This window comes from Heterocephalus glaber, unplaced genomic scaffold, assembly GCF_053883595.1.
Source record: "Heterocephalus glaber isolate CG9 unplaced genomic scaffold, H.glaber_assembly_v1.0 deba00000347, whole genome shotgun sequence".
In the NCBI taxonomy this organism is placed as follows: domain Eukaryota; kingdom Metazoa; phylum Chordata; class Mammalia; order Rodentia; family Bathyergidae; genus Heterocephalus; species Heterocephalus glaber.
This window is the reverse complement of record NW_028258143.1, coordinates 41,957,209-41,972,424: the sequence shown is the minus strand read 5'-3', so window position 1 is coordinate 41,972,424 and position 15,216 is coordinate 41,957,209. Positions and strand designations below refer to the sequence as shown.

At 35.8% G+C, this 15,216-nt stretch overlaps 1 protein-coding gene across 20 annotated transcripts in view; it reads right to left on the bottom strand.

Annotated features, from left to right (window-relative positions):
* The window catches only part of Slc4a10 (solute carrier family 4 member 10), a 308,057-nt gene that overhangs the window by 161,193 nt on the left and 131,648 nt on the right, over positions 1-15,216 (bottom strand). For all 20 annotated transcript variants that reach the window (XM_087199463.1, XM_087199486.1, XM_087199461.1 and 17 more), the window contains one exon: positions 5,119-5,200. In XM_087199463.1, the coding sequence (XP_087055589.1) occupies positions 5,119-5,200 (82 nt within the window). The remainder of the gene's footprint in view (positions 1-5,118; positions 5,201-15,216) is intronic.

Here is a 15,216-nt window from a genome sequence, read left to right as displayed (position 1 = left end):
GAAGAAAAGGAATAAACTCAGAAAAGGAAGGTTGGTGGAAGAAGGCAATTCTCTTAGGAGGGCTCATGTATCACTAAAGGACGGCCACAATGAGCATCCCATATCTGTGTGGATGGAAAACAGTAGCAAATAGAGGAGTGAAAAAGCAGGGATTTGTTATGGAATAATATAAAAGTTTTTAACAGAAAGTCAGTAATAATATTCAAGATTTTACTGGCTCTTCTATGTGCTCATTATTTAGAAAATAGCAGAGATTATGTTATAAACACTTGATAAAAATATGAGAAATAAGATTACTTTACTCTAAGTGGGTCTCTATATATCAATAATTTGAGGAAAAACTAACCTATGGTTAGAAATGCAGATGTAACAGGTGTAATGACAGGAAATAAAGGGTTATGACAGGTAAGAATGCAAGCATCTTTTACTATATACAAAAATGAAGTCAAAATGGATAAAAAACCTAAATATAAATTCCTAAACTAAGTAACTCTTAGAAGGAAACATAAAGAAGAGCATTACAACATTGATTTTCTTATACATCCTAGGTTTAATACCAAGAGCACAGAAAAGAGGAATGAAATACATAAACTACATTAAAAACTTCTGTGTATCAAAGGACAAAATGAGCAGAGTGAAATGGCAACCTACAGAATGAAAGAAAATATCTGTAAATCATATATCTGATAAGAGGTTAGTATCTAGAATATATAAAGAAATAATATTTAACAACAATAAAACAATCATATTAATGTTTGTTTTCAATTTTTTTGTTTTCAATTTTTTAATAGTGTCAAATGTCTATTCAAGTCTTTTGCCTATAAAAATATACAAAGAACTTGAGCAGATATTTCTCCAACACTGACATGCAAATAGACAACAAGCACGTAAAAAGAGACATTACTAACTTCATGGAAATTCAAATCAAAATCACTATGATCTATCACCTTATATCCAATGAGAAAACTACTGTAAAAATACCAGAAAATAACAAATGTTGGCAAGGATGTGAAGAAATTGGAACTTTTATACATCACTAGAGAGAATGTAAAATAATGTGACTGCTAATGAAACCAGTGTGGCAGTTTCTCAAATAATAAAAATAGAATTACCACATGATCTAATAATTCCATTTTGGGGTTTACATTCAAAAGAACTGAAAGCAAGATTTCACAGAGATATTTACATACCTATGTTCATAGAAATATTATCCACTACTGAACTTTACACTCAAAAATGGTCAAGATGATACACTATACATTATGTATTTCACCAATCCAAAAATTAAATTATACCAAAACCATACAGTTGTTTGACAGTATTGCCTTGATTTGAAATTTATTAGTTCAGTCAAAATGGCTGAAAATATTTCATATCACAATTACTGTTGAATTTTTTCTTTTTTTTATCATATAATTAGTTAACAGGATATACTATTTTTTATGAATGTGTCATTAATGTAGCCTTATGCGGGCAGAAGATAGGAACTATGATATAGAAAAGGGAGAGATTAAATTATGGTACAGCTGCACTAAAGGCCTCAATATAATCCACAGGGAACTCTGGAGCTAAGAAAGACCTCCAGAGTTGTCCCAACATGAGGCAAGGGTTCCAAGGTTTTGTATTACTTTATTGATCGTGCATCAATATCAGTATGCCACAGGGGAAGCTGCTTCAGTATGCTACACACAGCTCCTTTCAGCTAAAAGTAATGCCTGGAAAGGAATTTAGGTGGGAGCCATCAGCAAACAACACTACTGTCAACTGAAGAAATAGCTGCCTCCTTTCTTAGAGGGGGATATTGGTGCATCATCCTAACATCCACTACTGGGGTCTGCAGATTTAGCAAATAAAAAGCAATAAATAAAAATGGTGCATAGGAAATATCTATTTCTATTCTTCATTTTAAAATATTATCCATTGTTTATGTAAAATTCAAATTTAACTGGTCATCCTGAGCTTAATATCTGGCTACACTATAAATATGTACTAGAGGGTAAGTAGAAGAAAGAATTGTAAGAGTATTAAAGCATTTCTCCTTTTGTAGTATTATACTTTAGATAGCACTAATTCCACACTGACAGGACAGACCAGAAATAAAAGTTGGTTAACCTCAATGATTTTTGCTTTATTTAAAACCCTGAAGTTGTCTAACTATAGGGATTCATATCTTCCACTATGTTTTACCACAGGAATCAGAAGTAGGCTTAAAAAGAACACTTTGGGAATGTTAAGGAGACTGGATTATGAGATAGACACATAGAGAGAAATGGAGCAACAGCAGTGGGAGTGAAAAGGAAAATAAGGAATGTGACACTGAAACAGATTCAAAGAATTTACTGATGCCTGATGAACAAAATTTAATAAAATTGTATACTTTTGATTCTACATAATAGGAAGAGAGGAGATAAAAGTAGTACAAGAGATATGTGAAACAAAAAAATATTTCAAAGGAGAAAAATTATACATTTGGCATACTATTTATCGGGATATATAATGTGTGTGAATAAATTAACTGATCTATTGCACCAAGCTGTTATTATTGAGCAGGTGATAATTTTCTGCTAAATACATTGCACCTGAGATTTTGTAGGTATTTTTAATCACCTGGCATTTCTACAAGCTGTACTCAAGATGTTAAATTATACCAGTAATTCTATTAGCTAAGAATACACACATAAATCCTAAGAAACAAAAAATTTCAAATTTAGCATCTTAATAAAAAGAAAAGTTTATATTTATAAAAGTGTTTGTCTACAATAGTAATCCCCTACTCTATTTCATTTAAAATATTCACTTTACTTTACCTACATTACTAAAAATGTCCTTTAAAAGTTGAGTTTTGTTATTTTCCTTTAATTACACAAAAGGAGCAAACTTTGTCACTATGACCCTCAGCAGTGCTACTATTTTCACACGCGAGTTTTCCTATTTACTCATTTGACACTATACTGATAGTTGATTATCACTAAATCATGATATACTTTACCTCACTCATACATTATTTTTTAATTCTAGGTAATTGATCCAAACTACTAGTAAGTTAGTACACCTCTATGTGCATCACAGTAGGACCTTTCATAACATCCTCATATACTATATTTATAGGGAACTAAAATATATTAGAAAGTCAATATAAATAAATTTTTTCCATTTTTTCAAAATTCTAAAATATAATGTCACCTTTTTAATGGCTAATTTTAAGTGTCAGTGACTTAGCCACGGTTATTAGCATCTGAGGTTAAAATACCCACTATAGACATTAGTGTACAAAACAAAATCTGGTTTATCCATTTGTGTTCTCCCAATTAAAAATCTCTCTTTTTTTTATTTTACAGGTCCACCAATATATTTTAGCATGGCCTGTGTTGCCGTACAGGGGGTCAGTACACAGGAGGGAGCCCTCCTATACTAAACTCCAGAAGTGGCTGGGGTGTGCTGCTTTTATAGCATCTGCAAGTCTGTGTCAGTGGGGGGCTAGGGCTGAAACCAGGGAACCTTCCGGAAGGCCTGCTGTGAGGGTTGGATATGTAAATAAGGGATTCAGATCCCTCTCCCCATGATCTTAGCCTTGGCAGAGTGCTCCACCCCCTCAGAAACTTTGACAGTGGAGCAGCGTTTAAAACATTATACTGCACTGTCACCGGCATTCCCTAACTGTACCAAGCAAAGGGAAATGTATGTAATACATATAGTTGTGCTAATTAAAACTACCTTAGTAAATCTTATTTTATATCTTTTCCAACGCAAAGGATCATTCGTTACTGCACTGTAATTATTTATAAATTATTAAATGTTAATTATCTACTATGGATAACCTATGCACAGATTATCCATCACAGTACTTAAATGCAAATGGCTTTTAGCTGATATTGAGTATATTTCAAAGCTAACTTCTTATTTTGTTAGGTTTTTGGTTTTTTTACGTGTTTAGGAAATAGAAGAATGTCTTGTCTTGGCATAACATTATAGAAAGGCAAATAAATATGCTATTGAAAAAAATAATGGCATTTCAAACCAAAAGAGAAGTCATTTTTATTTTATCCATTACTAGCCTTGACTTTTCAAGTTTTTTCTCCCTTTTTATGTAATGACTGTAGATGGCATAGCAAATCTCTAGGTCCACCCAATAACTTTCTTGGATCTGAGTATTTTTTGTGCACCAAGCAAATGTCAGGCACAGAGTAAATATAGCTATTTAAAGTTGTTGTTAATATTATATTAACTTTCTGATTATATAATTATTATAATTAAAGACCAGGTACAATGACTCTAATTCTAATTTAATGGCTACATTACAATGCTTAAATGAAAAACACTTTACTTCTCAGTTCAGTGGATTATTAGGAACTCTCTCTGCTTACCTGTATGTAAGACAACCTTGGCTTCACTTTTCAATCAAATGATGAAAAGGTTGTATATCTTAAATCTTACTAGTAATTATTTTTTATTAAAAATAAACATCAGCTAATGACTCATATACATTAAACTATGGTATCAATAGTTGTGTAACTCTTATTCCAGATACTATTCCCAATATTTCCATTTACTTTATATAAAAACTTTAGGAACTATCCATCGTTATATATATTTTAACAGTCAAGAAAATTTAACTGCAGTGAAGTTAACAGATCAGCAACTAGGGACCAGTACTGGTATTTGAACCCAGTGCAATCTGGTGTCAGAGCCTGTGCAGTTAACCTGTAGATCATACTATCTCCCCCACTGAATTATCTGCTTTGACTCCTATTGAAGAGAACACACATAAATAGCATCTCCAACTCTCTTATACAGAGGAAAACTAGAATAGCAATTGTTCTTACCTCAATTCCAATGAGAGCCTATTCTGATAGAATCTCCTCTTGTACTATATTCACCTCTTATACTTCTTATACTGGGGGATCAGTAAATGCCTGTTGCATGAAATAAAGTGTCTCACCGATGCCAGTGTACCTGTTGGCATTCCAGCCTGTACCAGAAAAATTATATTTACCCCTCAAAATTCACCACCATTACTTTGATATTAGCTTGTGCAAATCTCTATGATATAACTTCACATTTCTCTTTGAAATACTTTTGGAAAGAACACCAACAGCTGTACCAAGAAAAACATCTTACCTTCTAAATCTTCTTTCTCAAAATGTGTTTTGAGAATAGAACGAGTTCCACCCCTATCCACAACTGCTTCTTCATCATTTCTCTGCAGAATAGAAAGAAAAAGATTAAATACAAATGCATGTACTCTTTTAATTTCAAAATGACTTTAATATGATCTAATATGTACATGTTTAAATTAAATCACTTAAATCTATTTGTATGTGAGTATTCTATTTGTTTATTAAGTGTTGGTTTATAAAGGATACTAAAATAAATTTGATCACATATTCAAAGAAGGAATATCACTTAGTTTTCCATGACATTGACAGTAATCAATCATTTCTATTGGAGTCATTTGTTAGTGAGATGAAAAACAGAAAACTAACAGCTATCCTGTCAATTTAGTATTGGGCACCTTTATCCCTGATAAAGAATTCTTGTTAACAAGATCACATTTCGAACTATACAAGGAAAATATGAAAATCATTAGTATTAACATCACTAAGGCTATGGCAGGATGAAATAATTCCACTGCCATTAAAAACTGATCTAATTCTTTGAAAGCAATTATTAGATAAATGACAACTCTAATTATTTTGTTTTAGTATAGTGCATTTTATTCATACTAGACAGTAAATTATGATCATGTGCATTAAACCTTCCTTCACTTTTGATAAGAATTTTTTAAAAATTTAGAATTGCTAGGCAAATTCTGTCTTCTGAACATTGTAACATATGTTCAAAACAATACACTCACTAATTTAGTACTCAATAAAATAATTAATAAAACATTTAGTATAATCAATTTGTCCAGGTAGGAATAGACAACATATAAAATACTGAATGAGACGAAATATAAACTATTTCTGACTTTTACCTGGTTTTCAACATCCATGTAAAAATTGACTTAAAAATGAACACTGAGAACAACAGGAAAGTTGAAAAGATAAACTAAAGTTGAATGAAGCTATATCTAAACCTAATTCTAGTATGTTATTATTTAAAAGAGGTCAAATTGTTTTTCTTCTTTGAAAGCTAAAGAGGTTGCTGAAGAAGAAGAGACCCAATCTTTTATCCTATCCATCAAATACTGTAGTGGATTAGATACTGGGGACATGACATTCTTTTTTTCTCTTTCTTTGATTAAATGCCATAATACATAGTACTGAAAATAAGAATCATGAGAATCCAGAAAAGAAAGAAATCAATATCCATTTAGGACCATGAACAGATGAGAGATTAAAAGAAAAAAGGCCAACATTACAAATGGGAAAATTCTTATCAAAAAATACATAAATGTGGTGACTGAAGAGAAAAGCTAATGTCAAACATGTATTTTTTAAAATGATACACAATTACTTTGCAGTGTTTTTGTACCTAGACTATGGGATCATCACTAACCTTGAGAAAAGGAATATACAAGGAAAATGTAAGTCAAAACCCAATCGAGAAAACTACTGATGTAATCTATAGTGAATAATCAGGGTAAAAAGATATAGGTTTTGCCTTTCAAGATATTGCTGATTCTCCTCAAGAACAACACTTACCACCCACTTTTTGCTTGTACAACTACAAGGAGATTTAAGTCACAGTAGGACATAAAGGGTGAGGTATGAAGAATGACGTATGAAATGTACAGCTATTCCCCAAAAGATTTTTTTGATTTTAAGACAGAAAACCACAGATACATGTGGAAATTGATAGTAAGAGTGTGGATTAATGGCGGAAGGAATATAGAGTTGTCTCAGGTGGAATTTGTTGTTATCCACCACTAAACAGAGATTGGAGATTTAATGTTATAGCTCAAGTGATTAGAAAGGACTTTCACTATTTGGTTGGCTGGCTGAAACACAGACCAAAAGACAGGCTAAACTAAGTAAAGCTGAAATGCTCAGATATACTATTGAGGAAAGTAACTAATTAGTCAGCTTTTTCATTGGTGAGAAAATACCCAACAGCCACAACTGAAAGGAGGAAAGTTTTAATTTGGCTCATAGTTCAGAGGATTCAGTCCACAGTGGGCTGGCTCTAAGGCAGAAACATCAATAACATGGAGTGGTGAAGCAGTTATTCATTTAATGTTGGCTGGGAAGCAGAGTGGTGGGCAATAGTGCCAAAAAGGAAGGAAAAATGGATCAAACATAGGCCCCAAGGCCTATCCATATGGACCCCAAGGCCACATAACCATTACCTATCCAGACACATGGAGAAGTGTGCTCCATCAACCCTCTTGGTAGATCCCAAAGCCAATCACCACAGTTACCAAAGGCTTAGGGAGACCGAGATATTAGACTAGACTTATCATTTAAGGCCGCCTCACCCAGGAACTACAGCATCCTTGAGGAACACTGTCTCTCTTTGTAGGTCAGGAATTTTAATGAGAACCCTGTGGATCAGACTGGATGGATGTGTACCCCCTAGGAACCAGATGGAGCCATCCCACTGGCCCCCAACCAACTTTGCACCTGTGGATTGCATGCCGTGGCAGTGGCCACTTGTTAATTCTTAGCCAGCTCTGCATTTTGTTTCTCTTTGAACAGGACGGCAGAGGTGCTAATCAATTGATTGACCTGATTGTGGGCAAGGCCAACACTCAGGGACAGAAGAGAAGACTACACAACAAGCCACTGCCTAGCCACAGCCATCCACCAATTCCAAGCTGGCTCAAAAATTTGCTTCCCTTTGGTACAGGCAGCAGAGATATGGACTAACCAACTTATCTGATCCTGAATGAGGGTAGGGCTAAGGGAAAAAATGGTAGGCCTGGAGGGCCAGAAGACCCAGGGAAAAAGTACAGACATGGACATCCAGGATAGACTGGAATGCCTCAGCTTCCTGGATTTTAGTGTTACCCTTCCAAAATGACTGGGTGAGAGACAACCATGGGAGACTGCAGGTTGGGTGCAGGTTAGGCATAGGTTAGGTGCAGGTTAGACATAGACCTCCTGAGAATTTCAATCTCAGGGCAGGAAGAACACAGTCCCAGCCCTCTGTAGTGAGAAACCAGGCCCAGACATTAGAAAGTGTCGACATTAAGTCCAAAGGTCTGCTTGAACCCTTTCCCCATGGCCTACACCCAGAAGAGAACAGAGAGCTGATTGCTTTTCTTATATACCAATGAGAGCAAGGATACACCTTGGCTTGGATTGTTACCACAGTCTGGAGTGAATGGACAGAGGGCCCTCTGGTGCAAGGAGGGCACCTCACAAACCAATAGGCCCTGAAGCTAGATGGAGAAAATTCTGGTTTGATGGATTCTAAGACAACAGATCCTGGAAAGACACCACTCATTCAAAAACACAGAAGAATTTTTTACTCAATCTTTTTTAAATTTCTTATTATTTCTCTCTTTGATCATCAGGTTTGGGTGGGGGGTTTTTCTCCTATTTTCTACTTTTTTTCTTACCTTTTAAAATTTTCTATATCTTGCTGTGGTTTTTTTCTTCTCTGCTCTTTTCTGTGACTTTTTTTGAATACTATTAATTTCCTTTTACTCCTCAAAAGGATCCCCAATGTCACTTTTCTCTCCTTCTTTTCATCTTCTATTAATTGATTTTTCAAATTTTATTTTTTTCATTCTCTAGTTTCCCACCCTTCTACTTTTGCTAGTATAACTATGAAGGTTCTGACTCTTTAGATATTTAGCTAACTCTATTCTATTATTGAATACTGTTCTATTGTTAGTGGAAGTAAAGTTTTTCAACTTAGTAGATATATATTGTAAGTCAATATTTGGTTTTTGACTTAGTGTTTATACTACAATTATTTATCTCTTTTCTATAGTCAAGGGTGTTGCATTATTAATTTGTAGAGTATGTCAATATATAGTTTGTTTTTGACACTATTATTGCTGATTCTATCAGCATAGCCAAGGTGATACAGTTTTTGTTATTAATTTTATTTATTTATTTTTTGGTACCAGGGATTGAACTCAGGACCTTGTGCTGGTGAAGCAGATGGCAGAACCACTGAGCTAAATCCCCAGCCCTATTAATTGTTTTTTTCCTGGATGCCAGCATCTGGGTTGCTTTTGTGTCATTAACAATACTGCAGCCCATTCTCAATCTGGGTTGAATGGACAAAGAACTAGACTGGGCCAAATACACTGCAGACCTCTCTCCCAAATAAATGGAAGTGTCTAGTTCCTGAAACAGAGGCAAAAGCCAATAGTTAGTCCCATTCAAAGGACATCACTGAAAAGCCGACATTATCTAGAGAAGATAATACTTATAGATTCTCCATCTCTCCATGCTAGTGCCAAAGCTTTCCACTGTAACCAACCCACAAGCCTCAGTACCAAAAACAAACAAACAAAAACATACAAACATGAGCAGACAAAGCTACAAAATGCCTCCAAAAACTCTCAACTCCCCAAAAGCTGATCCGTGGATCATTGAAGGGGAGTAAATCAAAAGCCACACAGCCAAATTATTCAAAATGTTTACCAAGGCGATAACAAAACAGATCAATAAGGCACTTGGCAAGCTCAAAGAAGATATAACTAAAGAGATAATGGGCCTAATAAATGAAATGATCAGCAAGTCTACAGAAGACATTAATAAAAACCTAGCTGAACTAAACAAAATAATACAAAACATGAATGACCAGCACAGTAAAGGATTAGAGTAAACAAAAAAAGTACAAAATAGGAATTCAGATTTAAAATTCTATCAAAAGACTGGGCATCAAAAGTGGTCAACGTAAGCCCAGTGAGTAACAACTAGAAGACAAGGCTGGTGTCAGTAACCAATTAATGAGAAATATCTTAGAAACAACAAGAAAACATTAAAAAATGAACCCAAAAGTTGTTAGATGACAAAAAGAGGACTAATCTAACATTAATTGAAATTGGCGAAAAATCAGAAGATGACACAAATGGCATAAAAAGCATATTTACAGAAATAATAACAGAACATCTTCAAATATGGGAAACAAATTTGTCATACAGACAAATGAAGCTATAGAATTCCAAAGAGTGACAGTCAGAAAAAAACTACTCCAGGACACATATAGGCAGAATCACAGAAGGACAAAACAAAAACAGAATCTTAAAAGTTGGTAGAGAAAAGTGATAAATCATGTATTAAAGTAAACCTATTAGAATTACAGCAGATTTCTCAACACAGTCTTTAAAGACAGAAAAGGTTATAGTGAAGTCCTTCGAGCCCTAAAAGAAAACAGCTTCAGAGGACCCCCTGGGTATGCATACCAGCCGCTGCGGAGCCCTGTGGGCAGAGCACTCCTGGCTGACTGAGCCCAGCTCTGTCCCGCAGGCCACGCCTACTTGAGACCAGGAGCCAGTGAGGACCCCAGGGCATGCCCACCAGCCACCTGCAGAGCTGCACAGGCATCTGCAACAGACACACACACACACACACACACACACACACACACACACCTACCTCACCAGAATCACCCTCCCCCCAACCCCCGCTTCTGGCCTCTTGGCGTGCAACTACCTGGTTCCCCACTACAGAGGCACAGGGTGACACAAAGGCCATTGTCCTGAGCTGCAGAAGTGAACAACAGAGAGGGGGCCTCTCTCAGGCTCCCTGATGAAAACTGAAGCCCACTGGAAAAGTGAAGAGAATCTCTGCAATAAAGGCACACCAGAGCACTGTGCTTGGTAATTTGGAGGGATCATCACCTCCCATCTGAACCTGGACTATCTTCAGGGGAAAGGCAGCTGGAACCTGCAGGAGAACCTTGCACAGTTCAACCTTACAGGAGGACAGGGAGCTAAATATGGGACTTGCAGCCAGAAGTCTGCCTGAATCTCATGAGTCTGTGACTGGCTTACTGAGACTCATTGAAATATAACTGCACACTGCTGCCCACGTTGTCTACTGTGACAGCAGAGACATACCCTGAAGGAGGCCCTTCATTTTTATCTTTTATTTGTTATTTTCAAAATAACCACTATTTTTTTGCTCTTATTTTTAATTTTTTTCTTCTTTTTCTACTCTTTTAAAATTTTTATTTTTCTTTTTTCTCTTTCTTTTCTCTTTTCTTTCTCTCTCTGTCTGCCTCACTCTCTTGCTGTCCCAAATTGTTCTTCATCTCCCTTTTTGTTCCTGTTCTGGCCCTAATGCATATTTCTTCATTATTTTTCTTTTCTTCTCTTTCCTTCTCTCACCTGTGTCCTGAGGCCTCCCTGCTAACCTTTCCCTATCCTTCTACCTACCTATCCCTCCCTCCCCAACTCCTTCTAATGCCCCATTCTTAAGGGTAAAGTTACTATATTGAAGAGTTTGTTCACTATAAACATATGTTGGGTTGGTCCTTGATTTTGATCTAATTCACACAGTTAAAGGTGATAGACAGATAACTACCACAAATTATCATTTTCTAAGAGGTAAATGATGCTATTGTGTTGCTAATTGTATCACTTGGGCTAAGGTGTTGTGATTGATCTAATCAGTTGTCCTTCCTGGTATAAGGAAAATGAGATAGCCTCAGAGCCATTAGAGACTCAAAACCTAAAGACCAGCTATATCTGGAAGACACCTCTGAGAAGCAATCATTCCATAAGTGTGCTAAATACATCAACAAAGATACTTACAATAAACAACTTCAAAGTATCAACCCAGGAACTAAACCAGGACAGTACCAAAAATAAAAATGAGAAGACATTTAAGTAAGGCACAAACTCAGACTTCCACCCCACCAAAGGCAAATTCTGGGGGAAACAAGATGGAAAAGTCCAATAATCAACCACTTGGATGCCTTGAACTAATAGCACAGGAAGTAACAAAACAGATGAATGAGGCTCTAGGAAAATTCAAAACAGAAATAATCTCCCAGATAGCTACAGAGATGGGGGACTTCAATACCCCACTATCACAAATAGACAGGTAATCTAGACAAAACATTAACAATGAAATTTTAGAACTAAACCAAGCTATTGAACAAATGGACTTAATAGATGTTTACAGTGTTCCACTCCACAGAAACAGAATACTCATTCATTTCAGCTGCACACAGTCATTCTCCAAAATTGATCACATGCTAGCTCATAGGACATGTCTAAGTAAATGTAAAAAATTTGAAGTTACCCCCTGTATATTATCAGATCATAGTGCAATAAAATTGGAGGTCAATAACATAAGTAATTGCAAAACTCCCACAGACACATGGAAATTGAATAACACCCTCCTGAGCAACCAATGGGTCACAGAGGAAATTAAAGAAGAAATTAGACAGTTTCTACAGGTAAATGATAATGCCAGTACAAAATACAGGAATCTATGGGACACAATGAAAGCAGCTCTATGTGGAAATTCATAGCAGTGAAAACAGAGAGAACTCAGATAAATAACCTAATGCAGAACCTCAAGATCCTAGAAAAAGAAGAACATAAAAAACCCAAAGCTCATACAAGAAAGGAAATTATAAAGATCAGAGCAGAAATCAATGCAATAGAGACTAAGAGAATGATACAGAAAATTAATGAATTAAAGAGTTTGTTTTTTGAAAGAATAAATAAAATCAACAAACCTTTAGACAAACTTATCCCAAAAAAAGGAAAGAAAAGGCTCAAATTCATGCATTTAAGAAGAAAAACAGGTGAAGTCACAGCAGACCCAGCAAAAATCCAGAGACTCATCAATACCTACTTTGAGAACCTGTATTCTAATAAAATGGAAAACACAGAAGAAATGGACAGATTCCTAGATACAAATGAATTACCAAAGTTAAATGATGAAGATATAGAAATTCTAAACACCCCAATTACAATGAGTGAAATTGAAAATGTAATAAGAAATTTACCAACAAAGAATACCCCAGGTCCTGATGGCTTCACTGCTGAATTCTACAAGACACTTAAAGAAGAACTATCACCATTACTCTTTAAACTCATCAAGGAAATTGAAAGGGAAGCAAGGCTTCTGAATTCATTCCTGGAAGCAAGTGTTACTTTGATTCCAAAACCAGGGAAAGACCCAACCCAAAAAGAGGACTACAGACCAATCTCCCTAATGAACACAGATGCAAAAATCCTCAACAAGACACTGGCAAACAGAATACAGAGGGTCATCAAGAAGATCATACACCCTGACCAAGGTGGACTTCTCCCAGGGATGCAAGAATGGTTCAACATTTATAAATCAATAAATGTAATACACTGTATCAACAGAGTCAAGGACAAAAAATATATGATCATCTCAACAGATGCAGAAAAGGCATTTGACAAAATCCAACACCCATTCATGATACAAACACTACAGAAAACTGGAATAGAAGGTCTTTATCTCAACCTGATTAAGGCTATCTATGAAAAACCAACAGCTAACATCATACTAAATGATCAAAGGCTGAAAATTTTCATAAAATCAGGAACAAGACAAGGATGCCCACTCTCACCACTTCTGTACAATATAGTTCTGGAAACACTAGCTACAGCAATTGGACAAAAGAAAGAAATAAAAGGAATAAAGGCAGGAAAGGAAGAAGTTAAACTGTCATTATTTGCAGATGACATGATACTCTATATTGAAGATCCCAAGAACTCCACCAAAAGTCTACTAGGCTTAATAACCAAATTCAGTAGAGTAGTTGGATACAAGGTCAACACATAAAAGTCAATAGCTTTCCTGTACATGAACAACAGACTCACTGAAAGAGGAACTGGAGAAACAACTCCCTTCACAATAGCATCACAAAAAAATGAAATACTTAGGAATCAACCTAAAGAAAGAAATCAAAGACCTCTACTCTGAAAACTGTAGCACTCTGAAAAGAGATTGAAGAGGATATCAGAAAATGGAAAGACATCCCTTGCTCCTGGGTAGGAAGAACCAGTATAGTGAAAATGGCCATACTTCCAAAACTACTATATAAATTTAATGCAATGCCAATAGAAATTCCAACAATATACTTCACAGAACTAGAGAAAACAATACAAAAATTCATTTGGAACCAGAAGAGATGTAGAATGGCAAAAGCAATTCTAGGCAACAGAGACATGACTGGGGGTATCACAATCCCCAACTTGAAACTATACTACAAAGCTACTGTGATAAAAACAGCATGGTACTGGCAAAGAAACAGACCCAAGAATCAATGGAATAGATTAGAAGATGCAGAAACAACTTCAGACATACTCAGCCACCTCATCTTTGACAAACTACCCTCATTTGAGCCAACCACCCTCATTGGAGGAAAGATAGCCTCTTCAATAAATGGTGTTGGAAAAACTGGATTTCAACCTGCCAAAGATTAAAACTAGACCCATACCTATCACCTGCACTAAATTAAGATAGAAGTGAATTAAAGATATAAATTTTAAGATAGAAACACTAAACTTGCTGGAAGATAAGTTAGGTAGAACTCTTGAAGACATTGGTATAGGAAAAGACTGTATGAACAAAACCTCAGTAGTATGGGAACTAGCACAAAGAATCAACAATTGGGATCTCATCTTATTAAAAAGCTTCTGCACTGCAAGAGAAACCACCAACAGAGCTAAAAGACAACCTACAATGTGGGGAAAAAATTTTAGCAGCCATACCTTAGACAAAGGACTACTATCTAGAATAAATAAAGAACTGAAAAAAATCAGACCCCCAAAGTCAAAGACCCAATTCAAAAATGGGCATCTGAAATGAACAGACATTTCTCAGACAAAGAAGTAAAAGCAGCAAATAAATATATGAAAAAATGTTCAACATCACTGGTCATTTGAGAAATGCAGTTGAAAACAACACTGAGATTCCACCTCAGCCCAGAAGGAATGGCTGCTATCAAGAAATCAACAAATAACAAATGTTGGCGGGCATGTGGGGAGAAAGAAACCCTTCTCCATTGTTGGTGGGAGTGCAGACTGGTGCAACCTCTGTGGAAATCAGTATAGAGATACCTCAAAGAACTAGGGCTAGAGGTCCCATTTGACCCAGCTATTCCCCTGCTGGGTATCTTCCCCAAAGAATTAAAAGAATCATACCACCGTGATATATGTGCACTCATGTTTATAGTGGCACAGTTTGTAATAGCTAAAGCTTGGAAACAGCCCAAGTGCCCATATCAACTGGAAACTGGATAAAGATGTGGGTTTTTTTAATAAAATGGAGTACTACTCAGCCATAAAGAATGAGAAACTAGAGACATTTATGGCTAAAT